Source organism: Sorex fumeus, unplaced genomic scaffold, assembly GCF_029834395.1.
Source record: "Sorex fumeus unplaced genomic scaffold, SorFum_2.1 ptg000183l, whole genome shotgun sequence".
Taxonomy (NCBI): domain Eukaryota; kingdom Metazoa; phylum Chordata; class Mammalia; order Eulipotyphla; family Soricidae; genus Sorex; species Sorex fumeus.
The window spans coordinates 2,209,201-2,228,236 of record NW_026606240.1 but is presented as its reverse complement, the minus strand read 5'-3'; the positions used below and the strand labels follow the sequence as shown (position 1 = coordinate 2,228,236).

At 40.6% G+C, this 19,036-nt stretch overlaps 1 protein-coding gene across 7 annotated transcripts in view; it reads left to right on the top strand.

Annotated features, from left to right (window-relative positions):
* Nucleotides 1-19,036, top strand: part of PDS5B (PDS5 cohesin associated factor B) — a 175,620-nt gene that overhangs the window by 60,454 nt on the left and 96,130 nt on the right. For all 7 annotated transcript variants that reach the window (XM_056107927.1, XM_056107926.1, XM_056107928.1 and 4 more), the window contains exons 2-5: nucleotides 6,443-6,569; nucleotides 12,011-12,214; nucleotides 18,216-18,302; nucleotides 18,408-18,505. In XM_056107927.1, the coding sequence (XP_055963902.1) occupies nucleotides 6,462-6,569; nucleotides 12,011-12,214; nucleotides 18,216-18,302; nucleotides 18,408-18,505 (497 nt within the window). In that variant the 5' untranslated portion in view covers nucleotides 6,443-6,461. The remainder of the gene's footprint in view (nucleotides 1-6,442; nucleotides 6,570-12,010; nucleotides 12,215-18,215; nucleotides 18,303-18,407; nucleotides 18,506-19,036) is intronic.

Here is a 19,036-nt window from a genome sequence, read left to right as displayed (position 1 = left end):
TGAAAGACTTGAAAAGCACAATACAGTGATAGAAGAAAAAATGACACAAATTTACAGGAAGACAGTGTTTATTAGTCTGAAGACGCAACTGTTGAAATACTAAGCAGTATTCAAAACATTTATTTTCTTTTTGATGTGACCTCCTATTTTTAATATATTCGGTTTGTTTCTAGGCTGTCCGGCTCTTCCCATGGAGGGATTTCTACACCAATACCCACAACATCTATTAGTTTGCACTTTATGACAGATTTTTAGCATCTGGGTGAACAGATTTATTCACTGTTTTTCATCTTTAGATCTTGCTGTTTTGGGGCATATATATGCATACATATGTTTATATCTACATATACATGTATACATCTGTATATGTGTATACATACATATACATTTACACATATACATACACATATATGTACATATATACATACATATACATACATACACATATGCATATGTGTGTATATATTTATGATTTGAATGCTTTTAAGAAAAGATTAAAGATTTTTTGTTGCTTGGGCCACACCCACTGATGCTCAGGGGTTGCTCCTGGCTTTGCTGAGGGATCACTCCTGGAGAGCTCAGGGGATCATATGGGATGCTGAGGTTCTAACCCAAGCTGGCTGTGTGCAAGGCAAGATCTTTACCCACTGTAGCTTCACCTAGGTAACGTGGTCAGAGTAGTAATAACTTTTATGATTTTGTTGTGTAAGATTACTACACTTTCAAGGACTGGAGCAATAGTGTAACATGCGTCCAACCCCAGGTTTTATCACCAGCATCCCATGTGGTCCCTTGAGTACTGCCAGGAGAGCCAGGAGTGACCCTTGAGCATTGTCCAATGTGCTCAAAAACCAAAACAAAAAAAAGTCACTGCAACTTCACCACCACTGAAGTCCCCCAAGACCCATCTGTCATTTTCTACCTCCTCCTCCTCTGCCTGGAATCACTGGCTTAGTAACTTAAATTCTCTGCACAATGCTAAGAAGTTTATCACCTTTCAGTCTCAACCATTATAGTGCAGATGAGTGCTGTCATTTGTTATTTGTCCTTCACCCCCTGACTTATTTCACTTGAAGCCTTTAGCTTCATCCAGATTGCAACAAATTGCAACTTTTTTTCCATATTGCTGCATAATATTTCACTTTGTATATACACCACTTTATCCATTCATCTGTTGTTTGACATGTTTTTTCCCATAGCTTGGATCTAGTACTTAGTACTTCCATGAATGTAGATTGCTGATGTATGTTTTCCAGGTAATGCTTTCATGTTCTTGGGGTAGATACTGACAAATGGAATTGCTGGGCCATAAAAGCTGTATTCTTGTTTTCTTGGTGGGGGGGAGGGGGAAGCTATGTGTTACTCACAGCTTACTCTGAGCTCAGCACTCAGGGATCACTCCTGGTGGTTCTTGGGGAGCTACATGGGGTGCTGGGGATTGAACCCGGGTCAGGCATGTGCAAGGCAAGTGCCTTACCCCTAGAACTATCTCTCCATCCCTAACACATTTTTATTTTGGAATAATTATGAAGAAGTTACAAAAGTAATATATAGAGTTCTCTGAAATTCTCTATCTTCTGCCAATGGGGAAATCTGTAGCACGATATTAAAATTAGGAAGGTGACATTGATATGATAGTGTTAATTTATAGACTTGTTCAATTTTCTTTGGTTTTTGCGTGGCACTTAATGTGTGCATATATGTATGCATGTGTGTGGGATTCTTTGTAATTTGGTACTATATAGAGATTTGTATCACCATAACCACGTTCAGATACTGTGTCATAATACACTTTTCTTACATCCATTTATGCCTCTTGGCAACAGTTAATCTCTTCTCCATTTTTATTGTTTTGTCATTTTGACAAAGTTAAATGAATGGAGTCCAGTCGTGCAGCAGGAAACCTTTTGAGATGAGCTCTTCCAATAATCATAACACTATAAATTATTGCACATACCAATGATTCAATTATTTTTATTGCCCAGTGGTATTTCATTATATGGATCTCTCTTGAGTTCATTCAACCTTTGAAGGGCATTTGGATTGCTTCCAGTTTTGTGTTTTATGAATAAAGCTGCTATAAACATTCTTATACGGATTTGCATGAACACAGGCCTTCATTTCTCTGGGATAAATGCCCAAGAGTGCAATTGCTGACTTGTATGGTGAGTGAATATTTAGTTTTATGAGAAACTGCCAGACTGTTTTCAACTATGGTTGCACTATTTTACATTTCTAGCAGCATTGTGTGATAGTTTCTTTTCATCCTTGCCTACATTTGATGTTACCCCTTTTTAATTTTAGTTATTCTAATAGTATATAATGATATCTCATTATGACTTTAATTTGCATTTTCCTAATGATTAATGTCATTGAACATCTTTTCATATGCTTATTCACCATCTGTATATTCTCTTCAAATGTCTGTCTTTTGTCCATTTTTTAATTGGATTATTCTTTTAGTATCCTTTTCAGACTATTCTTTGTATTGTTGAATATGAGTGATTAGGGCACACTCCCATGCCTTGTTTCTGATCTTTGGAGCTTTATTAGAGTCTTTCAGTGTTTAGTATTGTGCTAGCCATAGAAAGTCGATATTTGTATATTGACTCTTCTACTTTAAAACCATGCTAACTCAGTCTTATTTTGTTGTTCTATCTGTAAATCTTTGTTGTTCTATCTGTAAATCTTTTTGGAATTAAATGGAATTAAATGAGTTTTAAATATGGTAAGGAGGTGATGATTAGTCTGGAAGGGTTCCTTTGAACTGTGTCCACGGACTTGTCCAAGTACAAGTATGTGTACAAGCGTCGAACGTCTTTATGAGTACTACGGTATTTCTTAGTCTAGTCAGTGGCTAAAAAGGGCTGTGGTGCAGATGAGGCGGAGCACATTAGTTGGATTCGGCCCTTGGTTGGATTCGTCGCATCACACAGTCGCAGGAGCATCTTCTTACGTAGCCTGGTGGCCCCAGCACACCACCTGATCCACTGAACTTCCAAACTTGTACCATTGTGCTGAATGTGACTGTATGAAAAAAAGATAAAGAATGGGGTGCGGGAGGTTATGTTCTTAAGGCTCTGGCCAGTGGATTTCTTTTGTTTCCTTGATCTAATGAGTGTCTTAAGTTTTGATAAGAAGGGGAAGCGGGCACCAGTTTTGATGATTTGGGCCAGAGGTCTGCCCAGGCAATTTTGGAGGCCTTGGGGCTGGCTCCTCCTGGTGGTACTCCCCATGAAGTGTTCCACTTTTTAATACTGCACTGCTCTTGCTGGGCGGGCCTGGAGGTCATACTGAGAAGTGCTTGAGGTAGGGAGCATGTAGGGATTTAACCTAAGGCCTCACACATGCCAGGTGTGTTCTCCAGCACAATTAGTCCTTGCTCATACACTTTTTTGTCTGCATTGTTTTGTGGCCACATTCAGCGATGCTCAGGGGCTACTCCTGGCTCTGTGCTCAAGGATCATTCCTGATCCGGGGACCATATGGGACACTGGGGATTGAACCCAAGTTGGCGGCATGCAACGTGAGCACCCTACCCAAGGTGCTCTCCTCTGGCCTATTGCCCATACACCCTTTAATTTCATTCTTTCTCTGTTGACTTGTGTTTCTATTAAAATATCAAATAGAAGTAGTGATAGCCAGTGGTGATCACTGGTAAAAAGCTTTCATGGGATCATCAGGATGCATGTATGTACACTTTTTGCTTAGGGTGTTTTGTAATATCCTACCCGTCCCAGATAAAAAAAAGTTTTGTCTAGTTCTGAATTTTTTAGTGTATCCCCCACCCTCCGACCCCTGTTTTTTCTTTTTTTCTTTTAGCAATTGTGATTTGATGTTGCATGCAAGGCCTTGACACTTTTATGTATATCTAGTCCCTGGTTTAGTTTTTTGGTCACATTCACTGGTGCTCAGGAATCAACTCCTTTTTGGTCTTGGGACTATTTAGGGTGCTAGGAATTGATTTCTGGGTTGACTGTGTGCAAGCAAGCGCCCTACCCACTCTACTTCTTCTTTGATCCCTTAGCTCTGTTTTAAAAAATACGTTTTGGAAGCCAGAATGATGATACAGCGGGAAGGGCACTTGCTTTCCATGTGTCAGACCCTATTACCAGCACTGCCTGTGGCCCCTGAGCACCGCTGAGTACGGACCCCCATGCCCACACCTCCCACTTTATATATGCACAATATATTTTATAGTGTATACATAATACATATGTTAGTGTTTTCATAATTTATATTTGTATATCAATTTACTGTGGCACTCCGTTTTTAAATTTTATTTCACCTTGAAAATTATATTTCTTTTATGTAAACTGTTTAGCTTTGTAATTGTAGTTTTTCTCCATATAGGGATGACATTTTGCTGTTTCAGGCTTACTTTCTTGAGAAATCACTTGTTAATTTAAATACTGTTCTTTTCAAGAATTTGTTTTCTGGGCACACTACTAATTGGGTATTCAGTGCATTCTAAATACCTTCTTGAATTTGTTATTTTATGATAATATGCCTCACCCCTCTCCTTTGCTACACGAATAGATCTTTTTTTGATATACTTTCCGCCCTTCTTTTTCCTTGTTACTGCAGTGACTACAAGTCTTCCCCACTTGGTTGTAATGCTCGCTGTGGAATCCCCACTTGACTTGCGGTGTGTCTGGTAGTGCCTGCCCTCTTGAAGTGCCAGGGATTATAACTGCATTCTTCTCAGGATTGTACTCAGCATGAGGGGCAAGCTGGGAATTGAACTCGTTGCCTCATGCATGCAAGACTGGTGCTGTACCACATAGCCACATCCTCAGACTTTGTTTTTATGTTTCTTTTCCATTCTGGATAGTTTTTTCTGAACTCTCTCTTTGATCACTATTTTTCCCCCCTTTTGGGTCACACTTGGCGATGCATAGGGGTTACGCCTGGCTCTGCACTCAGTAATCACCCTTGGCGGTGCTTAGGGGACCATATGGGATGCTGGGAATTGAACCTGGGTTGGCCATGTGCAAGGCAAATGCCCTACCCGCTGTGCTATCGCTCCAGCCCCTGATCACTATTTTTTTTTTTTTAATGTAGGAGTGCTGCTATTTATTCAGCCACTGATTAGGCTGATTGAATTGTGCATGAATTCCACATGATCACTATTTCTAATAACCTTTTTCTAATCTGTTTCTAGACTCAGCCACTGAGATTCATTAACCCATTTTTATGTTTTCTTTTTTATTTTTCACTGAATCACTGTGAAATACACAGTTACTAAGTTGTTTATGATTGGGTTCAGTTGTACAGTGTTCCAACACCCTTCACTTCACCAGTGTACATTTTCCATTTTTAATACTTGAATTTTTAGACAATTTACTTTTTTTGTTTCTATCTTCCAGTTTACTCTTTATGATTTGTTTCCTGTAGATATTCTTCTATTTTAGTTTTTAGAATTAGGCATACATCAGGATTCTTCTTTTCCATTTTGGGGGAACGGGCAGGGAGACCTCCCATTTGGTGCTGTGAGGTCCCCAGGTTACAGTGATACTTGGGTGACTTGGCCTAAGGTTCAGGGTGATCCAGACCTGTGGTGCTGGGCACTGCTAGTGCTGCTTTGGCTCTAGTAGCTTGGGGAACCTCCAGAGCGACACCCAGAGATGTTGAGATTAGGTTACCAGGGATGGTGCCTGGGCTAATGGATGTTGTTCATTGTCCTAGAAATCTCACAGTGAGGTGAGGCTCATTTGAAGTATGGGTGCTCTCCGCCAGGCAGGACTGAGTTTCCTTGGTGTTGTGCTTGGGAATCCTTCTGTTTGGGGCCACTGAGCCTGCGTGCTGAGGTGATCTGCATTACTTAGCTAATAGAAAATACTGCCTAAGTACTCGGTTCCATTGTCAGATTACTTTGTTCTTCCTTCCTTGATCCTTGCCACTTGACTCTTAAGTACCAGGGCGGCCTTTGCTGTCTTCTGTGTGTGTTGATGGCGAAATAGGCATATGATATCTGATTTACTCTCCCTTTGCAGCTGCTATAGAATGCAGTTCTGCATAATGTCGAGAAGCTCTTTTATTTGATGTTCTGCTTTGACAGGCTCTGTCCCCCTAGCCCCATAAGACCCCCAAAACAGAAACCTGGGCTTTCAAGGTTGGTAAAAATAGCAGGACATAAATGGATATAATGTTATGGTGCTCCGTTTACTTATACTACACATTCTTTTGGATTTTGGCTTGAGTTATTTGTGATAATTTTTAAACACATGCTTAATTTGCAGTTTCCCGTCAGTGTCATTTTCTAGTTGTCGGATTAATGCAGAAGACCTAATTGCCACAAAGGAAATAAGTGATTTTTATTATTGCATAAATGGATTACTATAGAGATGTTTTTGAATAATATTGGGGGGCAGGCTGTGTTTTATATTATGCCATTTATTTCTAGTTCTGGTTTGATTCTAATTAAATTTTCTTGTTTTAGGGGTAAAAATATTTCCATCATGGCACATTCAAAGACAAGGACCAATGATGGGAAAATTACTTATCCCCCTGGTGTCAAGGAAATCTCAGATAAAATATCAAAAGAGGAAATGGTGAGACGGCTAAAGGTGAGTAAAATTGGGTTATATGTTTTGTATATCTGTTTATTGTGGGGGGGATGTGTCATGGTGGAAATTGTATAGGTGTGTATTTTTTGGTTCTAGGGGTTTTTTTTTTTTTTGGGTCACACCTGGCGATGCACAGGGGTTACTCCTGGCTCTGCAGTCAGGAATTACCCCTGGCGGTGCTCAGGGAACCATATGGGATGCTGGGAATTGAACCCGGGTTGGCTGCGTGCAAGGCAAACGCCCTCCCTGCTGTGCTTTTGCTCCAGCCCCTGGTTCTAGTTTAAAAAAAAATTTGATTTAATTTTTTGGGCCACATCTAACAGTACTCAGGGTTTACTTTTGGTTTACACTCAAGGATTACACGGGCAGGGCTCTGGGGGCGATATGGGGTGTCAGGGATGGAACTTGGCTTGACCATGTGCAAGGTAAGAGTCCTAACTATTGTACTACCTCTCAGACTCCTGAGTGTATATCTTACGACGGCTGCTTTAGGATTTTCTGCACTTGGGTTTGAAAACAGTCTACAGTACACTGTTATTTCCTTTGTGGGTGCCATTCCCAGGAGTGCTTTGGCTGGTGAGTGGTGAGGGGCCGTGATGGCTGTGTTTGGTGTGGTGCTCTGAAGGTTATTTGGTGTTGGGAATCAAACCAGGACCTTCTCCATGCAGGGCGTGTGCTTGACCGCTTGAGCCACATCTGTGACCCTTGAATTTATTTTTGTTTATAGTAGGTTTTGTCCTTACATCTGTATGTTATTTACTGTACAAAACAACCATTTGATTTGAGGAGGGTAGTTTTAAGTCTTTGTACTCAGCTATATTTTGAATTCTTATGTGACTCTGAAGATAAGGAAAAGAGTTTACTTTTTTAATTTCTCACCCTCTGAAATGCCACACAGGTCCACATTTGATGGCGAATTTTAGATGAGAGTCTTGGATGACTGAGTCTCTAGATGTATTTTTATTTATTTAAAGTGCTTCTCAGAGAACAAGCTTTTCTTTATATTTTGGTCTTTAGCCACACTCGGTCGTGCTCAGCACTCTGGCTCTGTGCTCAGGAATCACTGATGGCAGACTTGTGGAACCGTATGGCATGGGATGCTGGGGATCAAAGCCAGGTCTTCAGCTGCAAGCGAGGCACGCGCCTTGCTGCTGTGCTGTTGCTCCGACTGCTAGATTTATTTTCAATATCTTTGAAAAACACCGTTTTCTTTGTTTTCACATTGAATCGCCATGCCTTACAAATTTAACGATTATTCATGGTTGAGTTCTAGGTAGACAGTGTTCCAGCACCAGGCCCTGTTCAGTGTCCACTTTTGTCCACAAGTGTCCCCAGTTCTCCCCCTCCTACCGCCAGCCTGCCTCTGTGGTAGGCACTTTATAGAAGTCCTCTTAGCGGTCCATTCTCCTTCAGAGCGGCCACTTCCTTCCACCATTGTTGTATTGCACCTTTTTCTTCAGGGCAGTGATGTTAAAATAGCTAAAGAAGAAGAAAGTTCAAGGACAGTGTTAAAGGTGAATTCACAGTTCAGATATTATTATCTCTGTTTCAGTTATTTTTTCTCTCTCTTTTTTGTTTTATTTAGACATTTATGTCAACTCGACTTATTACTGTTTATTTCTGTTCAAACAGGAAAACTCATGTTTAACCATTGAAATCTCGGGATGCTTGAAGTATTGTTTTTCAGTATGCACTTATTGCATAGCTAATGTATATTCATAATAAGGGTCTTCTAATAAAAATAAAGTGTTAGGACTCCCGAACGGCCATGGTTCTAGAGGCATACAAACCAATCTGGGAACCTGGCCGCTTCTGGCAGAAATGTCTCTGGACTTAATTACTAAAATACCAAGAATCAAAAATCACGCAGCGCTGCGTGATGTGATATGCTCTTCATTTTCAGCAATAGAAAACAAATTATCTAATGATGCCTTTTCGGCAGGTGTGATAGTTGGGGAACAATTTCAAATAACAATAGTGGGTCTTTTGTCGAAACTTTGAATGTAATCAAAGTAAAGAGAGAGTAAAGTGGAAATCATCTGCCACACAGGCAGGGGGAGGAGTGGGATGGGGGGATACTGGGGTTCTTGGTGGTGGAACATGTGCACTGGTGAAGGGATGGTGTTTGATCACTGTATGACCGAGACTTAAACCTGAAAGCTTTGTAACTGTTCTCACGGTGATTCAGTTAAAAAAAAGATCAAGTGTTAGTATTATTTGTAAATGCAGAAATCAGTAAAATTTCACATAAGATGTTTATTATAGAAAAAATATCTTTGAACTGCCAAAATTTCCTGATAGGTAAGTGTTTTATTATTGGGAACTGAGTATATTTTTTCCAGAGATAAGCCACACTTTATATACTCTGATGTTTTCATTTTGAAGGATTTATGTTTTCTTCACCTTTTTTTGTTTTTTTCTGGGCCGCGACCATCAGTTCTCAGAATTTACTCTTGGCTCTATGCTCAGGGATCATTCCTGGTGATGCTGGAGATCAAACCCTGGTTTTGCATGTATGAGGCAAGCACCTTACCCATTGTACTGTTGCTCTGGCCTCTGTGTACATTTTCTTTACCTGTTCAATTTTTTAAAAAAGAAATACATTAATGTCTCAAATTTGTTTATATTCCACCAATGATAGGTAAACAGCTCTTATTAAGAAATCAATGTTAAGCCCTTATTTTCTAAGGTACATTTTTAATTTAGATGACTCATGTAAGAAATTTTTTATTTTTTATTGTGGGGCCACACTGGGTGAAACCTGGGGTAGGGCTGTGCTTGTGGACAACCACAGCTATAGCCAGTGGTGCCTGGGAGCAGGGAGTGCTGGGGGGCCAGGCAGTGCGCAGGACCAAAGGCTTGTGCTCTCGAACATAGTCTGGCTCCTCATTTAGGAGTTCGTGATGAATTTTCTAACACTATTGGAGTTTTCGACTGAACTGGAATGTAGGGAATTCCCACTTAGCACTTGAGTAAACTTTGTTGTTAGTTAGTCTTGGTGATTTCTAGGTGCATACTCAGTGTTTATAATACGCTTTCCAGGGGCTGGAGCGATAGTACAGCGGGTAGGGCGTTTCCCTTGCATGACCCCGACTTGGGTTCGATTTCCAGCATCCCATATGGCCTCCTGAGCACCACCAGGAGTAGTTCCTGAGTGGAGAGCCAGGAGTAACCCCTGTGTATCGCCAGGTGTGATCCAAAAAGAAAATAAGTAAGTAAATATAGTATGCTTTCTCGTGTCTTGTAGACATTTAGTAATCTGGCTAATGACTTGTTCTTTATTTTCTAATTTGACCTACCCACTATTTTTAGCATCCTTCATAAAAATATAAAAGATCTATTGTGGGATGACAGTAATTGTCATATGAACAGGTTTAAGCTGTATAAATTATAATTTGTTACATAATATATCAAAATGTTTAGAATTTTCTTTAATATTAAAATATACTTTTCCTTTCACTCTTGTTAAGATATTCTAGAGAAGCAATTTAGTTATTTGGCATATAGCTCTTTTTTTTTAAAAAGTATTTCTTTTTTTTCTATTTTGGTTTTGGGCTGCACTTAGCTGTGCTCAGGGCTTAGTCCTGTTTGTGCACTCAGGGTTCACTCCTTGGGGACCAAGAGGGGTGCCAGGGATTGAACCTGAGTTGGGTGCTCAAAGCAAGTGCCTTATTTGCTGTCTGTAATATCTTTCTGTCCTCAGCTCTTTTGAAAAATTATTTTATTTTTTGCCTCATTTAGTGATACACCTAGGTGAAGAAAGTGTCTTAAAGATGAATAAAAAGAGAGTGGCTCTGAGCTTCATAACCTTAAACTTAGTATGCTGTAGTTCTGGCATCTGAGCAGTAGAACTGATGGTTGAAGAAAACCCAACACAAAGCTTTGTTTCTCCCCAAAAGTCTGAGCATTCAGTAAGAACTTGAACTACCTACTACTTAAAAGAATGGTGACTCTGCAGAAAGTGGACATTCTTGGAATATGTCTTAAGCATCCAGGCATAGACATTGGTACTTGGGGACTGTTCTAGTTTATTAGTATTTGCAGCACCACCTAGTGGATGCCACATCATCACCTTTTTTTTTTTTTTTTTTTTTTTTTGCTTTTTGGGTCACACCTGGCAATGCACAGGGGTTACTCCTGGCTCTGCACTCAGGAGTTACTCCTGGCGGTGCTCAGGGGACCATATGGGATGCTGGGAATCGAACCCGGGTCGGTCGCATGCAAGGCAAACGCCCTACCCGCTGTGCTATCTCTCCAGCCCAGCCCCACATCATCACCTTTTGATCACAGTTTTATTCCTGTCAAGTTGGGTAATTTTGTTGTTTCATTTGAAGTAGGAAAATACAGATCGAAGGCTTACTGTGAGTACCAAAGCTGAAATTAGGGAAAACTCTTGACAGGACTCGGGCCACACCAGGCCTCACCTTTTCCTGTAGCTTCCCCCTGCCCACCCCATAGATGCTGTTGAGTCTTGTCAGTTGGCTGTTCTCTTCTTCTGGGGCTTAACAATATTTTGGATTTCTTGCATATTTTTAAGTTGAAAAGATACATATATCTGAATGGTTTATCACTGATGAAGAAGTTAGTTGTTGTTTGAGGTTTATATTTATGGTTCACTTTTTCTTCTAATGCAAGATTTAGACATGTTATTTTTGAAAGGTACTATTATGATAGTACTTTAAAAGGCATTTCAAAAACAGACACAATTCTGTTAGTTCAGTTGTAAAAGTGAAATCAGAAGCACTCTCTAGAGTTAGCCTTAAATTTCAAAAACCGGGTTAGCTAGTACGGTGGGTAAATAGGACACTATGTAAAATACTTCTTTTTTTCACATCCAGTGGGATGGTGGGGGCTTAGAATAATGTGTGTGGAGCCCTGGGGCTCCTGCACACTAGGCATATGTATGTTCCAGCTCTTTGAGCGTCGCCCATGCTTCTACTTAGTCTTTAAAAAAAAAAGTTATTCACTCTGTCATTTTTTGGGGTCGTTTTGGTTTTGGGCCCCATCTAGCAGTGCTCAAGGCTTACTCCTGGCTTGCTGCTCAAGGAATCCCACTTAGCAGGCTTGGGTGGTCATATGGGGCGCTGGGGATTGAATCTGGGTTGATTGTGTTGTCCTGTCATTTTAACATTGAATTTCGTTTTTGCGTTTTGGGCTCAGGGATCCCTCTTAGCAGGGCTGTGGTTGGGGGGGGGGCACACAGGGTGCTGGGGATTGAACCTGGGCCAGCTGTGTGCAAGGCCGGTGCCCTACCTCCCTGCTGGACTCTTACCTGACCCTGTAGATTTTACAAGGATCTTATTTTCTCAGAGAAGCACTTTGAGGAGAACAATCAAAGTATCTTTATTGGAAGTTAAACTCTATGCTTTATAAGGCTTTTTATTTTAAATGACTGTATACTTATGTGGGGAATTTTATTCTTGGTTTTCTTTTTTGAATAGATGGTTGTGAAAACTTTTATGGATATGGACCAGGATTCTGAAGAAGAAAAGGAGCTTTATTTGAACCTAGCTTTACATCTTGCTTCTGATTTTTTCTTGAAACATCCTGATAAAGATGTTCGCTTACTGGTAGCTTGCTGCCTTGCTGATATTTTCAGGATTTATGCTCCTGAAGCTCCTTACACATCCCCTGATAAACTAAAAGTAAGTACTAATTTAAAGAATTGCCATGGTTGATACTTTGACTTGTCTTTTAACTAAAATGGGAGTTCAAGGATTTATGTAATTTCTGTGGGTTCATTGACATTAGGTGCAATAATCTTTTTTGCTTGTTTGTTGTTTTGCTTTTGGGTCATACCCAGCAGTACTCAGGGGTTACTCCTAGCTCTGTACTTCGGAATCATTCCTACTGTGTTTGGGGGACTGTATGGGATGCCAGAGATCAGCACAGGCCAGCCGTGTGCACGATCACCGTGCTATTTCTTTAGCCCTGAAGCAATCATCTTTTGATAAAGTTTTGTTTCTGTGGGTTCCCCCCCTCTAAATTTAGTACTTTTACAAAGCAGTTTCTGTTCTTCAGGAAGCAGTAGCTTGGGGGGCTGGAGAGAGGGTCCAGCTAGTAAGGCACCGACCTTACGTTGCTGTCCTGAGTTCGATCCTTGGCACCGCATATGGTCCCCCAGTACTGCCAGCAGGGATCCCTGAGCACAAGCCAGATGTAAGCCCTGAGCACTGTTGGGTGTGACACAGAAATAAACCAAAAAATAAAAGTGGCTTTGACCAATGTATTGATGCTGTTAATATTGTTACTCTATTTCAGTTTCATTTGGGAGGGATACTTTTGCTTTTTTCTTGAAATTCATATTGAAATTCGTATTGAAGACCATGCTATTTAAGTGATAGTATCTAGTACAAATTGGAATCACTGTCACTGTTCATTGATTTGCTCGAGTGGGCCCAGTAACATTGTGAGACTTGTTGTTATTGTGTTTGGCGTATCGAATACAGCATGGGTAGCTTGCCAGGCTTTGCTGTGCGGGCTAGATACTCTCGGTAGCTTGCTGGGCTCTCCGAGAGGAGCAGAGGAATAGAACTCAGGTGGGCTGGGTTTGCCATGTGCAAGGCAAAAGCCCTACCCGCTGTACTATCACTCCAGCCCACAAATTTAAATATATAAGTCTAGGTCATAAAATGGAAACTATGAGTTCCTTGGAAGAAAAATAATGAATAAAATTTTAATGAATAGGTAGACACCTAGTACTTGGTTACTGTATTGATAGTAAAGCCATGTGAAAAGATAAAAGGAAATAATTTATTTGGAAAATGCTGGTAGAAAGCAAAAAAAAATCATTAGAGCTGTTTAAAAGGGTACTGAACAAGACAGATTAAAAAGTAAACTAGGAATAACAGCAACATTAAAAGAATTATGGGGACTGGAGCAAATAAGGTATTTGCCTTGCATGCGGCCGACCTGGGTTTGATTCCCAGCATCCCATATGGTCCCCCAAACACTGCCAGGAGTAATTCCTGAGTGCATGAGCCAGGAGTAACCACTGTGCATTGCCGGGTATAACCCAAAAAGTCACTGTCCTCCCATTGTTCATCGATTTGCTCGAGTGGGCCCAGTAACGTCTCCATCGTGAGACTTGTTGTTACTGTGTTTGGCATATCGAATTTGTTACGGGGAGCTTGCCAGGCTTTGCCGCGCGGGCGAGATACTCTGGGGAGCTTGCCGGACTCTCGAGAGAGGGGCGGAGGAATTGAACCCGGCTTGACCAGGCCAGCTGCATGCAAGGCAAACGCCCTACCGCTGTGCTATCACTCCAGCCTGCAGGGCAAAGTCTGGCAAGCTACCCGTGACGTATTCGATATGCCAAACACAGTAACAACAAGTCTCAAAATGGAGACGTTACTGGGCCCGCTCGAGCATATCTATGAACAACGGGAGGACAGTGCAGTGCTAAACCCAAAAAGTTAAAAAATAAAAAAGAATTATGTAAACTACGTGTTAGATGAGTGCTTAGAAAGATTATTAATACCCAGTATGGAGTATGGCAAATAGGTGAGGTTAATTTCACTTAATTTCACTTAACATGTGTTAATGTTAAATAGGTCCTATGGACTAGGTTTACAGTGGCTTAACAAAACAGCAGCAACTTCATGCTCAGGCATGGTGCTTGTAGTGTTGGAGATTCTTTTTTGAAGTTAGAAACCGGCTTATTGACCAGATGTGCCAGAGTTTGAGTATAGAATGCTCGTTTTGGGTGTACTTGTTTTATATTTGGTTTGAAAAAAAAATGAGGCACACAATTGTCATCCTTGAATCTGCTGTGGGAGCTCAAGCAACATTGCACCCGTGGGGCTTTATACTGAACCACTGGTGTGATTCCCCACCCCTACCGCCAGGCCTTCTGGCCATCACTTGAGAGGCTCTTCCCCTGCCCGGCACCCCCAACTCACAGTTACCTTGAGGGGTGTGTAAGTTTGTCTTGTGGCCAACGTGGGTTCACTCCCCGACACCATACATGGTCCCTTGAACCTGTCAGGAGTAATACAGAGCCAGAAGTAAGCCTTGAGCACTGCTGGGTGTGCCCCCCAAACTGGGAGTGGGAGGTGCAGATGACACAGGCTGTCTCCCTGTTTTGACCCGTTGGATTTGTGAACTTCAGTTTGGAGGCACCTGCGTGGTTTAAGGAGTGGTGGTTTGGAGCTGACTCTAGGCTTTTAATTTTCCTCACTAGGTGTTTTGTTGGCATTTTCATGATGAGGAAAGTCTAATTCTTTGCCTTCTCTGTGGAGTTCTCAGTTTGCATGATCATTTAGGTCTCTCAAGACTTTATTTCATTTTTAATTTATTTTATTATTATTATTTTTGCTTTTCGGGTCACTCCCGGCGGTGCACAGGGGTTACTTCTGGCTCTGCACTCAGGAATTACTCCTAGTGGTGATCGGGGGACCATATGGGATGCTGGAAATCGAACCGGATCGGCTGCATGCAAGGCAAACGCCCTACCCACTGTGCTATCTCTCCAGCCCCAGGTCTCAAGGCTTTAGGGTAAAGAAAAGCCCTTCCCAAAAAGAATAGCTACAGACAGAACAGAAGAATTTATTATAGAATGTCAAGGAGCGGAGATTAAATTAGTTTTAGAACAGAAGAATTTATTATAGAATGTCAAGGAGGGGAGATTAAATTAGTTTTTTTAGATTATTCCATAGCTAAAGATTTTTAAACTATGTTGGGCTTCTTTTTTTTTTTTTTTGTATTTTTGATCTTAATTTAGATGGTCCTTTTTAATTTTAGTGAGATAGTACTTTAAAATGACTTGTTTTGAGGGCATCTTCTGAATACTTATGGAATGATTAGCATCAATTTGATTTTTTTTTTACTCTACAGTAGTGTTTTGTGTAGTAAAAAATCGGTATTTGCTCCTCAAATGTCCATTGTTAACTAGTTTATCATTAGAAAGCTTTTATGTGCCTGGATACATGTATAAGTCATTAATGAAGGAATTACAAAGGAGTGACTTGTCTTTCCCTATCTTGGTAGAGTCAGTATGGCAAGCCAGAAAGGGTTCATTCTAGGGGATATATTTTATATGGTCTTATTATTTAACTGTTCTTTTTTAAATATTCAAGTATTGTTTTTTATTTTTCAATTTTTTTCCAGTCCCAAATTATTATTCTTATTTCTTTTTTTTACTGAATCACTGAGAGAGACCCTTACAAAGTTGCTTATGATTGGATTTCAGTCATACAGTATTCCAACACCTACCCCTCCACCTGTCTACGTTTCCCAGCACCAGTGCCTCCAGGTTCCCTCCCATTACCTCCCAGCCCCCTGCCTTCCTCTGTGGCAGGTTTCTCTCTCTCTCTCTCTCTCTCTCCCCCTCCCTCCCTCCCTCCCTCCCTCCCTCCCTCCCTCCCTCCCTCTCCCCCCCCCTTTTTTTTTTTTTTTTTTTTGCTTTTTGGGTCACACCTGGTGATGCACAGGGGTTACTCCTGGTCTGCACTCAGGAATTACCCCTGGTGATGCTGGGAATCGAACCCGGGTCGGCCGCATGCAAGGCAAACGTCCTACCCGCTGTGCTATCTCTCTCCCCTCTCTCTCTCTTTTTGGCAATTGTGATTTGCAATATTGATACTGAAAGGTTGTAAAGCATATCCCTTTACCTACTTTTAACATTCAGATCCTGTCCAGCGTCATCATTCCCAGCTGTTGTCATTGTCTCTTCTCTATCTTACCTACCCTCTGCCCCCCACATACTTGGGATTAGTTCCCCCACACACTTGCAGTTAGTTCTGACCATTGACCAGTCCTCCTAGCTCCTGCTTTCCCTGGCCATGGATATTAGTCTTCTAATATATATATATGTATATATATATTATATACTATTATTGTCCCCTCTCGGAGAGCCCGGCAGGCTACTGAGAGTATCTTGCCTGCACAGCAAAGCCTGGCAAGCTCCCCGTGACGTATTCCATAGTCCAAACACAACAACAAGTCTCAAAATGGAGACGTTACCGGGCCTGCTTGAGCAAATCAATGAACAGTAGGAGGACAGTCACAGTGACAATTATTATCATGTTATATTACCTAGATACATTCAAGGGGGTGTATCTTGGTAATATTTTCCTTGAAATGCTACTCCAGTCACCTGCATATTGCATTTCTTCCCTTTTAAAAACAGCCTTGGGGCTGGAGCGTTAGCACAGCGGCTAGGGCGTTTGCCTCGCACGCGGCCCACCCGGGCTCCATCCCCAGCATCCCCTATGGTCCCCCGAGCACCACCAGGAGTAATTTCTGAGTGCCGAACCAGGAGGAACCCCTGTTCATTGCCAGGTGTGACCCAAAAAGCAAAATAAATAAATAAATAAATAAAATAAAATAAGCCTTGTTTGTCATTTTACTTACGGGAAAACTTTTTTTCTCCCCCCCTTGGGGGGGGGCGGTCTTCCAAATGAAGAGTGGCCTGAGTTTCTGCCTGGTTTCTGTGGGTCCAGATCCACCAGGGCCATGCCAGTGGTGTTTGGGGAACTTAGTGGTGTTCGGGAAGCCATGTGGTGCCGGAAGTCAGCCCTGCTCAAGTGCGTACTTAGTGCTTCACTGCTGCACTATCTGTTGGCACATTTGTCCCTCTTCTTGATTGATGTAGTAGTTTTCTTGCAAGATTAACATTTAAAATGACTCCTAAGTGGCATTCCAGGCTCAAAAGGAGATATAGTAAAAAAAGTCTTAAAAAAGAGATGACAGTAGGTTGAGAAATAATATGGAGAAAAAATCACATAAATCTAATTGTTAGATAGGAAGCTTGGCAGATTGACACGTAAGGGTCTTTTCTTTCTTTTTCTTTGTTTCTTTCTTTTGGCTTTTTGAGTCACACCCGGCAATGCACAGGGGTTACTCCTGGCTCTGCACCCAGTAATTATTCCTGGCAGTGCTCAGGAGACCATATGGGATGCTGGGAATCAAACCTGGGTTGGCCGCGTGCAAGGCGAACGCCCTACCAGATGTGCTATTGCTCCAGCCCCAACACGTAAGGGTGTTTTAAAAAAAAAACAGATCCCAGGCCTCTACAGTCTGTTATCTTTTTACTTGATTTTATTTCAAGTTTCCTGAACTGAATGCTTGCTGTATAATTACCATTTATTTATAGTGCTTTTCTAGCAAAGTCGATCAGTTCTCAGCCTTGTAACCTTTAAAAATTTCTAATTATGGCATAAAATCTAGTTTCACTTAGTTTCAAGTCTTTGTTTTGTGATGATGGGGTATTGAATGCAGAACCTCTCACATACAAGGCTTATGCTCTGGAACTGAACTGTATTGCTAAACCTCATCTCTTTTTCTAAACATGCTTTTAGGGGAAATTTATATTTTTCTCTTTTAAGAACATGGTGGGTAATTTACTATTTCTCTTGAAGGGTGATTAATATACTTTAGTGTTTTTATATGATAATGTGCTTAAATATTTCAGCCCGATATATATATGTATATTGTGTATATGTACTCATATATAACATATATACATTGTATGTATATATACATATATATTACACACTGATATAGATATTAATACATACTTTGTAACCAACTCTTTATGATTTATCATAATAGATACATAGTAGTGCAGAATTTAGCTGGGGAGGGTTTAGTGATTTTTATTTAGAATTTATAATCTAAGCAATAGTTTGTCTTTTCTTTTTCAAGGATATATTTATGTTTATAACAAGGCAGTTGAAGGGGCTGGAGGATACCAAGAGCCCACAATTCAATAGATATTTTTATTTACTTGAGGTAAGCAGTATATTATACCTGACAAGAACATTTTAAATTGGTTTTTGTGCGGAAATATTTTTACTAATTAAAGTGTTTTCATCTTTTTTTATGTCTTATATTTAGAACATTGCTTGGGTCAAGTCATATAACATATGCTTTGAGTTGGAGGATAGCAATGAAATTTTTACTCAGTTATACAGAACTTTATTCTCAGTTATAAAGTAAGTATTTTACTGTGACTATAAGTTTTTTAAAACAGAAATTTAACTTACATTCATAAATTTTTATTTTTATTTTGGGGCCACACTGTTGGTATTCAGGGCTTATTCCTGGCTCTACAATCAGGGATCACTCTTAGAGGTGCTTCAGGGACCCTATGGGATGCCAGGGATCCAACCCAGGTCAGCCACGTGCAAGGCCCTATCTGCTGTGCTATCTTTCAGGCCCTGAGAATTTTAACATAAACACACACACAAATTTAAAAGAATGTAATCCAAAGATTATGTTTACATTATATATTTACATTGACTACTAATTGTTTTAGGCTATTCTTATTGTTTGCAAAACACAAATAATTAAGTTCTATGCATTTTTAAGCCTCTATAGTAATATTAAATGAGTTCTTGGATATTTTATATTATAACATCAATCAGATCAATCAGACTTAACCCTCCTCCCTCCTCCCCCCCAACCCCCGCACTCCTTAATTCACATCAATTGAAGTTTGGGGTGTTTAAAAAAAATTCTATTAA